Here is a 19,945-nt window from a genome sequence, read left to right as displayed (position 1 = left end):
AAGGAGTGAGTTTACCACTTCCACCTGGTTACAGTTGTAACATTAGGCAACTACTTAGTAAATATCAGTGGAAATAGTACCATACAAAGTGCAATGAAAAGGTCCTTATCTTATCATTCATAAAAGCATTCAAACAAGTTATACAAATAATTATGTTTTAATGGTTCATGTAACCACATTGCATAATGTTGTAAATTGTGATTAGATTAGTGTCAATCCTTACTGGAACTGACAAAGACAGGCCCCAGTCACCATGCTGAGGGAGTTTGTTTTGAAACAATGGGATTTCTCTGTGCGCCATAGATAATCCTAATAATACCTAATACTGACCGATGCCAAACTGACTACATAAGCAAAATCCAAGTTGTTTTCTTCTTCAACTTTGTATGCCATCATGCAGCCATGGGATGTTATGAAGTATCATCTGCAGAAAGACATTTAAAAAAAAAAAACTTTTTATTGAAAACATATTTATTGTAGGATTATCATTCCTCTTGGTTTTACTGAGTTTACTGAGCATACTGCAGGTCCAGTCCTGTTGTAAGTTTAACTGGTTGACAAACAGTAGCTTCTTCTGTATAATTACACTGTATTATAATATATTCATATAATATATATCATTTTGGCGGGTTCATTCTAATGCCCCAGATTGGATATCTGGTATTGGATAAATATGCACTTCACATAAACTGTTCAGATAATGGCCGCAAGCCAGGAGAAGCTATGCCACTCTGTTCCTAGATAAAGAGCTTCTTGTAAAATGACTGCATCGTTAGTCTAAATAAATGATATTGATCTTTATTTGCTGTACATACAATGTACAAAAAATCTCCACTAATGTTGCTGTGTCTCTACTACTCTCAAACCCCGCAGTGCCAGTGCCGCATCCCTAACCATGGCCAAACAGCCTGAGCATGACCTTTCTCTCTGTGACATCACCCCTAAGTGCCTTCCAAGTCCAGTGGTACAGTCCATTAGACTCTGTGGTGTGCATTCAGCTCAGAGAACATTCAATGGCACAGGACACTGGCCTGTAATACTTATTCCGAATAGCACATTCTTTTTGCATTACCTGATAAATCCTTCCAAATCAGTCCAGAGTATCTGGTTTAGTCTCATTCCCAGGGTTGTGTAAACCTGTAACTCACATGTACTGGCCTTTCTGCTCTCTTATTAAGTGGTGTGTTGTTGTGTCTGCACTGCAGTACAGGGTCCTTCAGTTCCTCCTCACCTTTGGACCTTGTCTGTGTGCTTGGCGATAAATACAGCAAGCTGATACACATCTTTACCTAAATGATTACCCACAGTGTAGTTTTATAACACTTCACTCATTCAAATGAGGCTCTGGGGCAAAAGGTGTGATCAAAACATCCTGTACAACTTAAAGTCCATTTAAACATTATGGATTAGACTGTCACTTATGTGTCAAATATCCTTTATAGTGAAATAGTTCATAGCATGGGTGTACACATCCGTTTAACCTCAGTATTCTGTCAGTGTGTGCAAGTTAAAATAGAGGTTTGAGTAAGCCTGCTTGGTAGTGTGACTGGACAGCTGTTGCAGTGTGTGTAGTCGATTAGTGACAGACAGTTTGGCACTGCTAACCAGTAACTTGAGCATGGATGCTATTAATGGTTCTGGGTTGATACAGTGTAACAGTAGTACTGTACTACTGAGGCGCAGTGCTTAAATGATGACCCATATTATCCATAACATATACTTGGACAGTCCCAGAGATTATGTTGTCAAGGGAATTCATTAAAGGCCAACACATGTTTCTTTTCTCTTGTAGTGTTTCAGGGGAGCAGTAATACTGGTTAATATTAAGAGAGTGATGGTCTTTAGATGCTCTATATGGCTCAGTTGGTAGAGCATAGCACTAGCAACACCAAGGTTGTAGGTTTGATTCCTAGTGGGACCATATATATGAGAAATAAATGCACTGACTGTATGGATGAAAGTATCCACCAAATCTAGTATCTGCATATCTTAAAGTAAAAAGTTGTGGAGTGGAGACAGACATGACCAAGCTCTCAGAAATCCAAATTCTGAGCAAAATACATATTTCAGGGCTTATTTTCAGCAGTGTATCCTGTGCTTTTTGGACAACACTGAGAACAAACCAAGCAATAATAGGGTCAGAAGAACGTACGTGTTTGGTGCGGCGATGATTACCATACATAGTGAACATTACTGTACCTAAATGAGGAGTGAGAATGCTATAGGGCAAGACTGACGTACTGCAAGAGCTTGCATTCCTTCGCAGCATGTGACACTCACATCCCTCACTGCAAGCAAGTCAATAAAGAAAAGTGCAACACCGGCACCTTCTCTAAACTAGGAAATGGCCTCCCTCACATTGATCCTTTACCTCTAATATCTCCAGGACCAAGTAAGTCCAGTGGACCCTGGTCCTAAGGAGTCATGTGTCCCCTGGATATTTATGACCACAAAGGGGAAGGGTGAGTGACACTTTGAGAGACTTCCCTGAGGGGTAGACAACTGTCCTAAAGCAGACATGGCATTTGAGTCACCCAATAACCATAAGCAACTGCCACGCCTGAGTGGGTGTAAGTCCACCAGAAACCAGTATGCTTAGGGAGGCAACTTTGGCACACTAATTTTAATTGGGTAACTAATATACAACCTTGTGTAACACATAAGAGAGATAAACAATACATAGACTACACCAACACCATCGCATAATAAACATTCACAGCCGTTGTTTGGGTGTCTGAGCTCAACAACACTACATTGTTGTTAGGCCAAGAAAACAAGTCAAACTGGCTAACACAACACAATAACACAAGGTTAAGCAGATTGCATACAAACTACATTCATGAATTCAGAAAGCCAGCCAGATTAATGTCGCACAATAACAAAGTGGTGACCAGCTAAGTAAATGGTAATGAGGCAGATCAAAAGATTAGCAATTTAGAACAGCAACTGCTTTAAATTCTGAGCAAGGAACAGGATTTGGCTGCTGCTTCTAAAAGCTCTGCTTGCGAAACTGTTTCTATTGCCAATCAGGGTCTGAATGCATTGAACCAGGGTAAATTAGGGTTGCAAGAGGGAATGAGCCATTTGTACTTTTATGAAGCCGCTTATTATTGAAAAATAGTTTTGAATAGAACAAGGCCAAAAGAAGACTAGACCTCTTAAGAATTAATATGAGACAGACTGTACTCAAAGACCCTTTCTAGGCCAGCTCTTTAGACTTAGGACACAATTACTGTTTGTTCTTGGACCTCAAGGGACGCACGTAATTTATTTTGCTTCCAATCCAATTGTACATCTGAAACAAAATGTACAATTGCAACACCAGGTGAGTGGACCCTCAGTAGGTGTCAAACTGATCAGAACAAGAAACAAAAACTAAATAACACTAGTTTTCAGCTTTATGCAATTTTTATTAGGCTACTATTTGCACCCTGTTCTTGTCTTTTGGTCTCTTCTTTTGAATTAAATGTTTTATTTGTATACATGGGGTGTCAATACAACAAAACATAGATGTGTGTATTCCCCTTATTTTACTCTCTCGCCTAAATAATGTTGGGCGTTTCCTGGGGCCAAGGAGGTGTGTGTCTGTTCTGTGAACTGATTGGTTAAACTTGACACACCTAAGACTATGTGGGTGGAGTAATTCATACGGCCCAAGCATAAGGCATAATGTGTACCTCCGATAAGAGCATAGTCAAAGGGTAAAGTTTTATTCATCATCAGTTTTATACCTATGATATTGTTTGTTCTTTAATTTGATCTATTAGTAAACCATATAGGACAGGGGGCTTGGTTGAATTAGCCCAATCACATTTTCATAAAGATTAGTACAGAGGACATTCAGGGCAGATGTCATAGAACTAGATTAAGCATAGCCCAAGGCAAAATAAGCATTTCCAATGGAGAATCACCATTTATACTGCGATTTATTCCATGACTAGGCTTAATCTGTGTCCGGGAAACCACCTCTAGTTCTGAAGAGAGAACCTATTATGGAATGTACAATATTTGCCTGTCTGGTTACATGCTTAGTGTAATGTATTTGAATATCACCAATTTATTGTATATTTATTTTAAGTCTCCCTTCAAATATTAGGATGCCATGTTAATTTATCTTGCAACGAACCAATTTCCCAATCTGTGGCAAATTAGTGAACTACTACTTCGTACTCCAGGGAATCTGAACACATTCATGGGAATTTGAAATATACAGTACAGGCCAAAAGTTTGGACACACCTTCTCATTCAATGTGTTTCCTTTATTTTCACGACTATTTACATTGTAGATTCTCACTGAAGGCATCAAAACTATGAATTAACACATGTGGAATGATGTACTTAACAAAAAAGTGTGAAATAACTCCTCAAAGTAGCCACCCTTTGCTTTTTTGTTGTTAATAAAATATATTGTAATATAAAAAAAATATATATACACTTTATTGTTAAATACATAATTCCTATGTGTTCATTCATAGTTTTGATGCCTTCAGTGAGAATCTACAATGTACCAAATAGTCATGAAAATAAAGGAAACGCATTGAATGAGAAGGTGTCCAAACTTTTGGCCTGTACTGTATATCCAAATTAAATGTTTACCTTCACTCACACACAGATTTTTGTTATTTGCACACTACAATGCCCATGGTCTGTATGTGTGCTTCCAGCTTATAGATCCATATATGCCATGTAGCTGACATTTGTATCCAAAGCGACTTCCATTGCAGGGAGTGCACTCATTTCAGTATATATGGTCCCAGTGGGAAACAAACCCACAACATAAACATTGCTAGTAGGATGCTCTACCAACTGAGGCAGAGGACCTCACAACAGTTCTTCCCAGTGATCAAATAGTGGGCACCACTCCATTACTTGGAATTGCACTTTCATATGATAGTCCTAGATAAAATAACACAGTGCTGCATCTCTTATACTAAGGAAACCGACAATTAATGAGACACCAAGGATTCAAGGAGGAAAGTAGCCATGTTTATTTCAGATCTTTGACATGAAGGATTAGTATCCAACCTCTGAAGACAATGAAGCATACACAAGCTACTGGTTTCTTCAGAATGTTGGACGCATGTTGATAAAGACCAGGACAGGGAAATGGTTTCAGTACAGGGGTTGGGTAGAGGAAATAGAAAAGGCACTCTTTACACTCACTGTAGCCAGCTGACTAACCTTTTGAGCGGTAAAAGGAGACACAACCAAAGCTCAAAAGGGAGACCCTATCCAGACTAGTAAGCGATGGCATGTAAACAAGGCTGGTTTCTCTGTACAACACCAGCCAAACTTTGCCATCGCTTCATGATAAGGGAGGGGAGAGAACAGTACCAGATGTGTATGGTCAATACAATCTCACTCAAAAACCTGCTGTCCAAAATTGTAAAATACTCATCACATTAACCAGTGATAGTTCCCTGTGGAGGCAAACCAAAGCTTTTCTGTAGGACACTTTGGAACCACAAGAGACACACTGAAAATGTAACTTATGGCATTCGGCCAAATAAAAAAACATGATTTAAAAACAAAACCTTGTCGTTTCTTTTAAAGCTGCCTTTGAAAACCTCAGCTTCTCTGTATCCACACTGAGTTTCAGAGAACATAAATAGTCTCAAGGTTTGTTTTTGATTGTTAGCCAGTAGTAAGAGCTCTTCATTGTGGCGAAAAAAGTACTCCTTCAGGATAAGGACGGGGACCAGGTTTCTCTGTAGCTACACCTGCCATCAATACCCAAGGAGTACCTTAGTCTTAAAACCCTTTTAATAAGTAAGTAAAAAAACAAGAAATGAAACTCCCTTTTGAAGGAGTGTTTTAAAATTGACATTTCAATGTTAATAAAAGTCTATCCAATGCGTTCTTCTCAAACTATCAAGTGTAACCAATCCCCCTAAAGACCGTAGCAGTGACATAGCAGCTTCTGACTTTTCTGTATGACGTCAGAAAACAGCGCGGGTCTGTGTAGGGGGATCTGACACTTAACTGGTCTGTGTAGGGGTGTCTGACACTTAACTGGTCTGTGTAGGGGTGTCTGACACTTAACTGCGCATCTTCAAGAACTTGACTTGAAAAATCAAGATTTGGCTCGTTCCTCAGCCTGCAATGCATAGCATTTCTTTTGAAAAACAGCAAAAAACCATTAACCCTTAATCGTGCCATTCGTACATCCTCCACAAAGATAAGGGGAATAAAATAAGGGGGAGAAAGGATTAGGGGTGAGGATTCACAGTACCAGACTAATGGGAGGAAACATCTAAAAGGGAAGTATATAGAGGGGGGGGTGACGTGACCAGACAATACTGTATCCCAAACATAATATTCTTCCACTGGGAATGGCCTGCCAGCTAATGCCATACAGATGCCCAAAATGTCCCTTACTTCAGTAGCACCAGTAAACTCGTGTAGGTATTATGTGTGGCCTTGGTAACAAGACTAGAAGGAAGAAAAAGGTTCCAATGCCGATCAAGTATAAGGAAAGCCAAGACTGGGGTACTCCTTACAAGTGTCTCAGTGAGGCTGGGTACGGGTTTAGAGTTATGTGTGGGGCATTAGTGGAAGACGAGGATACTTTGGGACCTCATGACAAAATGGTAACATGATAAAGCACAGGCTGCACATTCCAATGTTCTAGGATCCTCCCCTACTATTCTCTCAACATAAAATGTATCTTAATTATTGTGAGAATGTTAGAGGAGTACAGAAAATACTTCTAAACAGTCGAAGACAGTACAGGTGCCTAAGGAGAGAAAGCAGAAAAGGGGGGAGATGGGACATTTTCAGGTGAGGAGGACATGGTAGGTAGGGGTTTAATTTTGCTATTATGAGGGAAGGATTTAAGGGCCTTTCACCCCCTGGGACCGTGTAGGCTTCTCTGTAGTATACACCAACAGGCCTGGGGGGAAAAGCTTAACAGGTTTAGTATTTGAGCTTTTTGGGCTGCTCCCATGAGAAGGAGTCACGGCCAAAGTGGCCGTAGGCAGCGGTCCTCTGATACATGGGCTTCTTCAGCTCCAGCTCCCTGGAATACATAATCAACTCATTTAGCGTCCACCACAGGAAGTGACCTCTGATGCACGCATCAATACTCACACAGCCATAATGCTCAATCAGCCAATAGGGAGTGTCGAGAGCCATAAAAGAAAACCATAATCAGAAAGGTTCAATTGGCCAGCTAGTAGAGAGAGAGGGGGGAGGGGTGAAGCTTCGACACTTACCCTGCAAACAAATTCATCCTTGAGCAGTGAGGGGACTGCAACTTGGAGATGGAAAGCACACTGATCCCATTTATAAATGGCCCTGAACTTTTAAAAGCTCTGAGAACCCTATGCACTCTAGTTGACGTGAGCAGGAAACCCTTCACTCATGCTGGGTATTTAATATGCCATCCAATAAAATTAACTTGAGCCTCTAACTGAAGTTCTCTGGGTTGAACCTTTAGCTCTACATATTGTACTTCAATGACATTTGAAGCAAGACAGATAGGGGGGGATAGAATATAAGGACTGGCAAACGGATCACTAGCCCTGATTGAATTTGAAAAGCCAAACAAAGCAGCAGAGGCGTTGCAATAGTTACAGTGCAATAGTTACAGTGCTATCCAGTTAAAACATACAGCATGACACAATTAAGGATTAAAACTGTCTAGAACAGCAAGTACATAGAGGAAGCATGAGTAACAAGTGAGAACCAGAAGTGACTGATTGGGTGAGACACATAGCCTCAGAGGGCTATACTTTACCTGACAATGACCCCAGGTCGGAGGTCAAAGTTCTTCTTCACAATGTCTAGCAGCTCCCTCTCACTCTTCTGGGATGTCCCGTAGTGGAAGATTGAGATGGAGAGGGGGTGGGCCACTCCAATGGCATAGGCCACCTAATACAAGTAGGCACACAGACATGACATAAGCATATAAACATACAGCAGATTTTTGGTTTGATTGTCACAGCCCTCTGCTCAAGTGGGGTGTTATAAAGGCCGATTTAAACTTCTGCGTAAAATCGACGCCGTAGCCTTGCGTAGTCCCGCGTGGCCTTGCGTTGTCTACGGAGGGTTGACGTGCACATCTCCAAAAATGTAAGAACGCGTCAGTTTCTACGCAACCATAAGCTCTGTGATTGGTCCGCTTGGTAGCACATGATTCCGACTCTCTCGTCGGCCAAAATGCGGAAGCCATGACAGAAATGTAATTTACTTTTTCTGTAATTACTCATTAATAAAGATTTGAAAAATTATGATAACCATCGTATTATCTTAGTTTAATGTCATTTCAATGCATCATAGAACTTTTATTTACAACAAGCATAACAAAAAGATCGCTATTATGCCGCTTTGAGCTCCGTTGAGTTCCTAACCGGAAGAGGCACAGCACAGGGGCATAGAAAACACACTGCCACCTAGCGATGTGACGGTGTAATTGCAGCGCAGCCTACGCAGAAGTGTAAAGTGCGAGACCCCTTACGTAGTCTACGTAAGCTACACACGTAAATTCGACTCAGAACTTTAAATCGGCCTTAAGAGTTCCTCCCCTCACCTGGACCAGAACCCTCTTGCACAGCTCAGCCTTCACCAGAGACTTGGCCACCCAGCGTGCAGCGTAGGCAGCAGAGCGGTCCACTTTTGTGTAGTCCTTCCCAGAAAAGGCTCCTCCACCATGGGCACCCCAGCCTCCATAAGTGTCAACAATGATCTTACGGCCAGTAAGGCCAGCATCACCCTGCAGAAACAGGACAAATGGTCATTACTGGTTTGGATCTGAAAATACAGATTTCCCCCCCCCCCTGTTTTTAGTCAAACTATCCCTTTAACTGACAACTACAGCTAACTGAAAAGCCTCAGCCCTGCAGTCTTACCTGGGGACCGCCGATGACAAACCGCCCACTAGGCTGCATGTGGTAGATTGTGTCATCATCCAGGTAAATGCAGGGCACCACTGCCTTGACAATCTTCTCCTTCAGCGCGTCACGCATCTCATCCAGGCAGATGTGCTCATCGTGCTGCACAGACACAACAACGGTGTGCACACGTACTGGCAGCATGGCACCACGGTCCTGACGGTACTGCACAGTCACCTAAACAGAAAAGAAAGCCGAGGTGTAAAACAGCAGCCACGCATAACAACTAGTTTGAGAAATGCTAGAATTGGAGAGGTTGGTGATATTGAATATGTCATGTCATATTGCACCTAGTTTTACATTTCAAACATTTCAACGTTTGCTGAAAGACATCAACTAAACCGCTATAGTTTCTATAAGGCAGCTTACCTGGGTCTTGGAGTCTGGCCGGAGCCAGGGCAGGGTGCCATTGCGACGCAGTTCAGCCATCTTGGCATTGAGCTTGTGGGCAAGAACGATAGTGAGGGGCATGCACTCCTCTGTCTCATCTGTGGCATAGCCAAACATTAGGCCCTGGGGATGGGAAAAAGGCTTACTGTTAGCTCTGCCAAACATGCCAGTGTCATTTCAGTCTGGTAAATGTACAACTAACATCAATACAAAGATGACCCGTTGCCTTTGTTTGCACATCAACCACTGACCTGGTCCCCTGCCCCTATGTCCTCCTCATTACGGTCAATGTGAACACCCTGGGCGATGTCAGGAGATTGCTGTTCCAGAGCCACAAGCACGTTGCAGGTCTTATAATCAAATCCTGAAAAAGAAAAAAGGACAATTACAATGTGATGGACATTTTTTAGAGTAGGCTTGTACTGTGTGTGTGAGAGTTAATTTAGGAAAGAGAAAAAGGACAAGGAGACACACCTTTGGAAGAGTCATCATAACCAATATGACGGATGGTGTCACGGACAATCTTCTGATAGTCCACTGTAGCACGTGAAGTCACCTCACCTGCCAGCAGGATCATCCCTGTCTTGGCAACAGTTTCTGTAAAGAGGGGGTCAAGAGCGAGGAATGCAACTTTATCTCTTCAGAGGCCAAATCATTCCAATCAATAAAGACAATCTGAGAAAAGCAGGTATTGATCCATGCAAGGTAAATGGGAGTTCAACTGGGTGCTTTAAATCATCATGTGATAGCTGACGTAATAGTAGGAAGAGGTTGCATCAGACTGTTGATTTTTTTCTTACCACAAGCAACTTTGGCATCAGGATCCTGTTTAAGATGGGCGTCAAGCACTGCATCACTGATCTGGTCGCAAATCTTATCTAGAAGATAAAACAAGTACCATAAGTCTGCAGATCTACACAAAGTAGGAGAATGAGTTCAGCGGTTGCATCATGCCACAACCGCATTGACAGACAAGTCAGTTAAGAGACGGCTGGAAGAGGCACATTCACTTCTTTAGACGGATCAAACGCCTTCTTTAGGACAATGTAAAACTCGCTCACATTGTCCAGACGGCCCTTTATGATCAGTATTGCAGGGCCAAGCAGTCATTTACAAACTGCAGACCGGCCGACCACATGTCAAGGGTATTGTATGGCCATGGTAGGCGGGGCTCAGTCGCAGCAAGCCCATCCAGACGTAGCTAGTTTCCGGCGTACAAGAAGGGCAAGAAGCGCCGCCATTTCCACGGGTTTATATTAAGAACCTGCTGCAAACATTGTGTAGTTGGATGACCGGGCTAAAATGACTATCTAACAGCGAGCAACTCATACATATTTTAGCTGTGGCGTCACGGGGCCTTGCATAGAACTCTGGACGTGTGCTGTGGCCTAGTTAATCCCAGAGAGCCGCGCGCGCAAACTGGTCCGCATCTTAAGACTGCAGGGGCCAGAGAACTGCGCCAAGCAAGATGACGCGAAAACACAAAACAGGCATGTCTCTAGCGACTCAATAACATTTGTAGCTAGCTACCGTAACGAGTCTCGGTCACTGAAATGTGTTTAGGGTCCAGTACATGTCATGAGCTAACAATTAATCATCATCGGCAAAATGATAAGACTACTAGCACTGAATAAGTACATTTGGCCCGCACATGCGGCTCGAGCCAGATCCATCCTAGCGCGTGGTTTGCGCAGGTAGCTAACCTTATGCAACACTGTCAATCAGCGACAACAATGGCATGCTACGTTTAGAAAAAATAAAACGTATAGTTTATCCCTAGCGAACAACAAACGGCCAAAACGTAGGCGACCATGTTTGCTCGCTGAAACCAGTGATGTAATAGCCTGTTAGCTGCGATGTCTTACCAGGATGCCCTTCTCCGACCGACTCCGAGGTGAACAAGAAGCAGTCCTCCTCAATAAGCGAGTTGTGGAAGCCGTTCATTTGTCCGTTCATCATCGTTACTCTGATTTACTTGACAAGATGAAAAAGAGAACGATTATCGCTAAACGACGCAGCTTTTATTGATTATTTTCTTGTCTGTGTGCTCGTTTTACTCCTCCTCAGCTCGTTCCATGCATTCGCAAATGTGCCTTTCTAGCGCTCCAGTATTTATTCACTAATGCTCAGACGTCACTGTCCCGGGCGGTGGGCGATACCATGTTAAACGCAGGGGGGGGGACACATTGACCAGGTGCATTCAGAAGTGACAAGGTGTGCTGGGAGGTTTACAAACCAGACATTACATCAGTTATTGACCTTCCACGACGCAACTACACGGTGCTTTATGTGTGATAAGTAGAAAACGCTTTTGTTATGCCCTTATTCTAAATACAAAAGCATAAAAAAAGCAATAAAAAACAACTTGAGAGGTAAAGTAAATTAGAGGCCACCAAGGAAAATTAATAGGCAAAACAAACCAACTAATAACCAAGTATATGAATGGTGGTTTTGTGTACTCTTTCAAATCAATAAATGGAAGGAAAAATTGGTGCACAGGGGTTTCCACCACAGCCTAGGCAGGTGCTTCTACCACAGGGCCGTCAAGGCCCTGAACACAGAAAAGGCCTAAGTTCTGGGCCCAGGACAAGTCCGGACGGATTGTAATGGCAGCTAGTGCTGAGGCACAAACATGTACATTTTCAAGCCTGCAAACTGTGACACTTTAAAAAAAATGTGAAAAAATACTTTCTTGTGCAATATGACAACCCTAGTTGACTATCTGTGCAGTATAGTACAGTGGATTGTGTACATAGCCTCTATTGATGTAAACCAGCTCTTTATCTTCTTGTGATTTTATGCATCTATGCTTTTTCCAAAATGTGTTTCTTTTTCCTTTCTTAAACACCAGGGGAGCCTCCCCTCCTAAATTTCGTTGTTTGGTACCTGTACTGTAACAATGACAAATAAAGTCTATCTATCTATCTATCTATCTAATTATTAGAGATATTCTGCCTTTACTTTCTGCTGATATCCATGTCAGTCACCAGGAAAGATGTTGTGTACATCTAGAAATTCACTCAACCTTTTTATTTTTGGATGTGCACTTTAGTGTAGCGTTTTATTTATTTATTTTTGACATTTAGCAGGCGACTTTATCCAAAGCGACTTACAGCAAGTACCTGTCTAAAGTATAGATATATAGCATAGCCTACATGTATTTATAGTAAGACATAACATTAAGAATGGCCAGTGTCTTCACTCTCATTGATTCTGTGTTCATTATAATCCCTCACACCAGACATGGTAGTCTAATAATATCACATTTGGTCATAAAACCTTTTGAATGTACATTGGGGCTTGTGGTCCTACAGTCCTCTCTGAATGTCACTCAGCAGTGAACTTACTGTTTTCAAATAAACCAAACAGTGCTGTTCCACAGTTAAAGCCACAGCAAATCAGTTCCTGACTCTACATACTTATTTTCTGTCCCCGAAAAAGGTAGCCAATGCTGAAAGCCAGGACTTTTGATTAAGTTATAAAACAAAGAGGTTGGGTTGATCAATCTTGCCTGAGGGGAAGGGTGAAATAGGGGCTTTTTGTAAAAAACATAATTCAGTTATGTAAGAAATAATATGCAGAGCCAAGGCTCTTTTCTCAGTTGTATAGCTTTTACTTTGTCATAAACCTAATTTCAGATTCATCAGGTTGTTGCTTTTGGGCATATGTCTGTAATCATTGCAATGGCTGTAAATCAGATTTTGGATGCCTGTTTTAGGTCTGCTATACCTCAATTCATGTTTTTTTGGAAGGTTTAATGGCACTTTATTGAGCCTAAAGTCACTGGTCCGTTTATCAGTACAGACAGATAACACTCAGATGGGAGGGGAGTTTGGTAATTTCCTATTCATCTAATCTATGACAACTCCAGACCTCTGAGAGAGATGGAAAATAGAACATAGTAGACATATCCTCAGGGGAATTTGTTTTAAACTGACGTTGCATAAACATTGCTTTTTGGGAGTATCGTTGTATATCCATCATGATGGAAAATGGTATGGTCCAGCAATGTTGAAATCAAAACATTGTGTAAAGGTATGTAAATAGATGTTGATTCGCTGGCTTAGAACAACCACAAAGAGACAATATAAGACAATATAACTGTGAGACAATATTAAACCCAAACATTGCACAGACATAAGTAGAATGTGGTAACACTGTCTCATACAAGTTATTTTAGGATCATAGTCAGGCAACCAGAAAGTGTAATTGAGGCAATGTCTCATACCGAATGTCATACAAACAACTAAACATAAAGTTATTTATTTATTATAATGTTAACGTCCCAAATATATCCGTTTTAATGTTAGTACCCACTGTTCCTCTTCATTGTTATTCTGGCATATTCTTAGAAACATTGCATTGTAGTTGTAAGCAATAATTGAGGTTATGTCCCCATGAAAGCAAACATTCACCACACAGACTGAATTTTGCTGACTCGCATTTATTGGATTAAAGTCAAGAACTTTACTAATCACTGAGCTATGGAAAGGTTTGAGGTGTGCTGATTTTTAGCACTCATGGAATAATGAGAATAGGTCATTATCTAAGACACCTATTGAAATACATTTGAAGGGGCTCCATTTGGACAAAAGCAGTATTTAACCTCTGCAGTAAATCTTCTATTAATTATACACCGTGACCTTTCTATTAATTATATCACCCACTGAGCTGTAGCAACCTGTGAGATCAATTTATGTATTTACCTCTCATATAAGGTTACTCACACAGAAGAGGTCATCTGGACCTTGTTTGTTGTTCAGACATAATATCAGACACATGGAATTAGATTAGATTAGATTAGATTAGATTCAACTTTATTGTTATTGCAATTATTATAAGTACCAGACAATTAAATCTTTAGCATCTAACCAGAAGTGCAAATAGTGATTGTCTGGTACTTGTACTCTGCAATAACAATAACATCGAATAATCTAATCCAATCTAACAGTGCTCAGGCCAACTTTGGCAAACTGTGTGGTCTCCCCAATATGTATGAGGGTGTTTGCACTGACCTGGTGGCACAGCAAGTAAGGCACTGTAATGTCTTACAAGAGGTTATGAGTTGAAGTGAGGACAGAAAAAGAGAGTTAAGTTAAATAAAATGCAAAATGTAAGCCTAATTGTAAAATATGTCATATCTTCATGTTATTGACACCATTCCTGAGATAAGTGAAATACAGAGTTTTTTTTGTTATCCATTTGGTTAGGAAGGTTATGTTACATCAATATTACTTTTAATGTTGTATTTACGTTAATAACCAACATTTTAAAAATACTTTTAACTGTGAGATGGTTTGATGCTGACCATCAACAACAAATGTTAAGAAAACATAATTTTCAATCCATGGACAATCGTGTAGCAACATTAAGTGATGAACAAGAAATGACTTAAGTCAACGTTGAAAAATAACCATCACATTACAATGTCTAATAAACTGTTAATTCCAACCAATATTTGACTGAACAACAACCATCAAATAACAATTTAAAACAGCTACAGTGATACAGCGTTTGCATTTTGAAAAACAAAAACAAAAGAATACTCTCATAACTATTGTACACGGTCAGTTTAGTTCGTTTTTGCCACATTATGCACTGTATATCAGGGAGTATCAAATGACAAGCATCCAGAGTAACACTCAAGTATTACCCGGTAAAGCAATCCAATCTGGCATGGGGCAGCTGGATGTATGTTTTGGCCTACTCCAAGTGTATTGGGGGGCACCCCTGCCATCTGTTTGACCTATATAATTTGACACCTATGGAGCGTTGAGCCCCACAACTCTTTCAAGGCTCACTCTTATAGGAGGTTCCAATAATAGTCCTGCCGGGCCTCTTTTATCAAGAGGGGCCTTTATTCATCTTGCAATATTTCCCCTGCTAACATGGAATTAACAGCGAGATTACATATGAATCCTCATTACTTGGTAAGAGGAGTTCAGGAATGTACAAACAATGTTTATACTGCAGCCTTGAGTAAGGTCATGGTTGGGCATCAGGGGTGATGGTTGTCATTAAGGGCAGAATCCAATAATGTCTAAGGATGAGAAAGAGTAAAAATGTGATTCCTCAGTGTGCAGACGAGTATACATAATTAGCAGGCAACACCAGACAAGAAACTAGACCATCATGGTGCCCATCCTTCATTTAATGCCACGTGTGATAGAAATGAGTGTCACCAATGCCAGACAATTGTTACTCGACTCCCACTCGGGAGGGACAATTCAAATCAGAATGACCTTGCAGATTTTAGTCAACAAAAGAAATCTGCAGCATCATCTTAAGTTAGATAATTTTCCAATTCACTAGTCATCTAATAGGAGCAGAGAACAGAATAATAGCATGAGTCAACCATCTATTATCAAGCCATGTGGTAATCAAAACATCCTGCTCTATGTCAGCCACCCCACTTACAATGACAAAGCCTTTTTGGAAGGATTGTGCCTGGGCTTGTGGCAGACACACAACGGCATTGCCTTTGCCACGTCCCTCACTGTCTCAACACCAGCCCAGTGTTGCATCAGGAAGCATAGACAACTGGAATTCCACTATACCCACGGCAGTGAGAAAATATGCAATTAAACCTATATATACTTAAACATAATGTTCATTATCATCATGCCCTTTGCAGGATAATGTGAATAGATCACGTCCAGTGTCACCAATTCCAGGTGAATTCCAGACTTGCTTACTGTTTCTTATCTAAAGGTTGAGTTCCTCTGTGTCCCATTTCAATCGTTTTTTTTGCCTCTTTATGAAGATAATTAGAGAGATAGATAATAGTTAGTTAGATAATAAACACATTTAGGAATTATGTTAAAGTCAATTCCAATAAAGACCAAACCAAATCATGTGTTCAAGTAAAGGGTTGTGCAATCTGTTTTGGTATTCCCAAGTGACCCAACCAGGTCACCTAACCAACATGGTCAGTATTGCATCAAGCCACCCAATACTTGGTCAGTATTGCATCAAGTCACCCAACACTTGGTCAGTATTGCATCAGGGAGTTGGCAGTCCTACACAGTGCCCAAAATGTGCAAGGTGGACAGTATCTTCACAAAGGATCAAAGCATGATGTGCAGTATTTGTGCTATTGACCTCACATTGTTATGTTGAGCTGTACTCATTATCTTTCACATGCCATATAAGACTGTTTAAAAAACAACAACTGCAGAGACATGTTTGCTAATAGCCATCAATAAAAAAGTGAGAGTCTGAGCTCTTAGGCAGTAAACAGGTGTTATTGGTCAGTGCCCTCTCACCCCCAGGCAATCATTCAATCGGTGTATCACCTACAGTTCAGTCATCCTGAACGTACCGGATTGGGGCAGACATTCTTAAAGATAATCTCAGGAGCTTGCATAACGTGTGATGATAATGCAGGTGTTATCGCTCAGCAGAGACATGGTCTGGGCATGACGTATCCCAGTAACTAAGATAACATTACTTAACAGAAGCCTTTCGAGGTTGTGGTGCCCCCCCGAACCCCCTCCCCACACATACAATGACCTTTACACCTAAATAAGATCATCTCTTCTGCCTTTATTTGCTACAATAGTGCCATATACATACTGTACAGCTGGCTGGGTCTTTAGAATTAGTTAGCAATGAGTATTGTAAATCTAACCTGATACACCAATGAAGAAAATGCCTCTGAAAATGGCATTGCTGCTTCATTATCTCATCCCTCTGATGGAAAATGATGCCTGGGGGTGTGTGTTGTAGAGCACATGTGATATACTGTAGTGACAATGTAACAGAAAATAATAATGTATTTGTTATCAACAAACAATGTTGGTGAGAGGTCAATTTACTTTGACCTGGCTGATTGAAAACAAAAGAAAGATTCATGAACCAGACCAGCATCACAGCTTGAAGAGGAGTTTAATTTTTTCTTCTAACAGCTTATGAACAGAGATGTTGAGCTAGAAGACAGAGGGGTTCAGCCTCTGAGCCCTCAACACCTGACACCTAGGAGAGTCCATACACCATCTTCAGATGACAACATTCAACAACTAGCTTCTCACAATGTTGCTGTAATGTTGTGAAAAAGTTTCAAGACAGTCAACTTCGATCCCAATCACATACATCTTGCAGAGCCAATACAATCGACATTGAAAACAAAAACTACCTGACAAGAAATAGCAGATAAACTAACCAACCGCCTCCACACACAACCATGTTCTGTGCATGGATATACAGTATAGACAAATAGTTAAATAAATATCAAACAAATAAGTATGTATACACAAAATGAAATATATATATATATTCATCACTAGATGTATACCCTTTGGATTTAAATGATTCTTATGCACTGGCCAGCAGAATTCAAGCTCATCTGACATGATTCGTTAAGAAAATAAATAGACAATGTTGAAATAAAATTATATTTTTTGGCATTGATTGTCATCTGTTCTATATTTGATATCTGCCCGTTTCACATCCATAGTCTCATCTGCTTTAATGACTGTGTAAGAAATAACATTTCATAGTCTATTCACATATTTTTGATTGCACATACAGTATGGCAAAGAGAAAAAAACTAGAACTTGAAAAACTGGAAATGGAACTTCTTTCTGTTTCACTTGAAACCACCCGTCTATCAACGCTCTTTATAGCCATGCTTTACATTGATAGATACAGTACAATATACTCACTAAAACAAGAATGATCCCTTGAACAATCATACTCCTTTACATTGCAGTAGTTGTGCCATGATCCTGTAAATTAGACAATCTGACAGTTTAAAAACGATTATTATCATACCTAGCGTTCCATTGCAATATCCTGCATGTTTTTTATCAATAAAATATGATGTGCATAAAAAACACAATGAAACTGAATTAATAAAATAAAGAGACATAAGTCCTTTGTGTTGTTCTGCAAGCAAACTGATCCATACCTTTTCTCATCTATCTACAGTATACATCTATTTGGCATAGAATTGAGATTTTACACTGTCCTCATTATGTGTTTTTCTAACACTTCTCAACAGCAATATATTTTACAAAGAGGAGTCAAAAACAGCACTTAACGGCACAAAATCACAGTACCGGAATGTACAGTATGTCCAGCAAATCATGCAAGCACATACACGCCTCACTAACCAAGACGCACAGATACACACATACACACCCACACTTACTTTCATAAAAACCTGCACATACAATACATACATGAACACACACAGACACGCGCGCGCGCACACACACACACACACACACTCTCACACACAGACAATAAGGTTACAGTACAACAGCACACACTGTCCTAAGCTAACAGTCCGTAGGTACAAAGTGTATAGGGTGGTGCATTGGAGGCCACAAGCTATCAATCCAACACATTACTACTAGCGACAGAACAGTGTCAGCTAATCACCACCACAATATAGAGAAGAGGGGAAAGGACGAGAGAGAGAGAGAGAGAGAGAGAGAGAGAGAGAGAGAGAGAGAGAGAGAGAGAGAGAGAGAGAGAGAGGAGGGTAGTTGAGAAGGAGAGGGAATTACAGCAAAATACCCTGAAGGTGAACATTGCCATTCTTCACCTTATGTTTTCATCTTAATTGTCACCCATGCTGTTATGTCTCTGGAAAATATCATTCCTCAAGAGGACCTACGGTAAGGAGGTGAGCTCCGTACTCAAGGGTGTCATGAAGGGCAGACACACATATACAGTACCAGTCAAAAGTAGCCACCTTTTGCTTTGATGACAGCTTTGCACTCTCTTGGCATTCTCTCAATCAGCATGACCAGGTCTCCATAATCACCCGACCCAAACCCAATTGAGATGGTTTGGGATGAGTTGGACTGCAGAGTGAAGGAAAAGCAGCCAACCAGTGCTCAGCATCTCTGGGAACTCCTTCAAGACTGTTGGAAAACCATTCCAGGTGAAGCTGATTGAGAGAATGCCAAGAGTGTGCAAAACTGTCATCAAAGCAAAAGGTGGCTACTATGAAGAATCTAAAATATAAAACATATTCTGGTTTGTTTAACACTTTTTTGTTTACTACATAATGTCTTCAGTATTAATCTACAATGTAGAAAATAATACAAAAATAAAGAAAAACTATTGAATGAGAAGGTGTGTCCAAACGTTTGACTGGTACTATACAGCATACAGAACACTACCAAAAAGACTGATGTTGGAATATGTTTTCTTGGTTGAACTAATATTCCTGATCTCATTCTCATGGTATTCAATCATGCACATACAGTGGAACAACATCGTTTTTTCCATTGGTTACCTGGCCCCCTCCAGAATGTATGTAGCAGTGAACATAATGCTTTATTGAAATGACCGACCAAAATTGTGTTAAAGCAAATAGGGATTATTCCTATTTGTGAGGAATGTTCCTTGTGTGAGTCGATTTAATTGTTCATCTCATCACGAGACAGCATTTCCTTGAATTCACAGAACACATGCTAAACCGCTGACTAAGCCGCCAGGGCTAATAGACTGGTAATACATAAGCTGTTTCGAAATCTCTGTGAAACAACCGGCGCTATAGATCAAACATATTTAGTAACATATTTAGTTACGTATTTAGTAACCAATTCTCTTAGACTAGGATATGGTGATGATCTGTGATATTTCTGTCATGTGAGGTTTTTCTTAAACTGACAACTCCCTGTACTGTCTAGGCCTGAGAGAGAACAATG

At 40.6% G+C, this 19,945-nt stretch overlaps 1 protein-coding gene across 2 annotated transcripts; it reads right to left on the bottom strand.

The window, feature by feature from the left end:
• Nucleotides 1–4,975: 4,975 nt before the first annotated feature.
• mat2ab (methionine adenosyltransferase 2Ab) lies at nt 4,976–11,350 on the bottom strand. Of its 2 annotated transcripts, XM_080531256.1 has the most exons (9): nt 11,147–11,350; nt 10,082–10,159; nt 9,756–9,878; nt 9,533–9,645; nt 9,261–9,404; nt 8,850–9,068; nt 8,531–8,713; nt 7,739–7,872; nt 4,976–7,018 (listed from the first exon to the last, which is right to left on the bottom strand). In XM_080531256.1, the coding sequence occupies exons 1-9, from the start codon at nt 11,238–11,240 to the stop codon at nt 6,916–6,918; spliced, it is 1,191 nt and encodes a 396-aa protein (XP_080387382.1). In that variant the 5' UTR covers nt 11,241–11,350; the 3' UTR covers nt 4,976–6,915. The 2 variants fall into 2 exon arrangements, with proteins under 2 accessions (XP_080387382.1, XP_080387383.1); XM_080531257.1 differs by having other exon boundaries at nt 4,976–7,872.
• Between the last annotated feature and the right edge of the window lie 8,595 nt (nt 11,351–19,945).

This window comes from Nansenia antarctica, assembly GCF_963989245.1.
Source record: "Nansenia antarctica genome assembly, chromosome: 5".
NCBI lineage: Eukaryota > Metazoa > Chordata > Actinopteri > Argentiniformes > Microstomatidae > Nansenia > Nansenia antarctica.
Note: the sequence above shows the minus strand (reverse complement) of the source record. Positions and strands in the feature narration are given on the sequence as shown.

Excerpts from the sequence above, each read along its gene's own strand:
- mat2ab (XM_080531256.1), bottom strand. The coding sequence starts at position 11,240 with ATGATGAACGGACAAATGAACGGCTTCCACAACTCGCTTATTGAGGAG. Across the intron at positions 9,646-9,755 it reads TTATGATGACTCTTCCAAAG|GATTTGATTATAAGACCTGC; the intron begins GTGTGTCTCCTT and ends TTTCTTTTTCAG. Across the intron at positions 7,019-7,738 it reads CGACCTGGGGTCATTGTCAG|GGAGCTGGAGCTGAAGAAGC; the intron begins GTAAAGTATAGC and ends TATGTATTCCAG.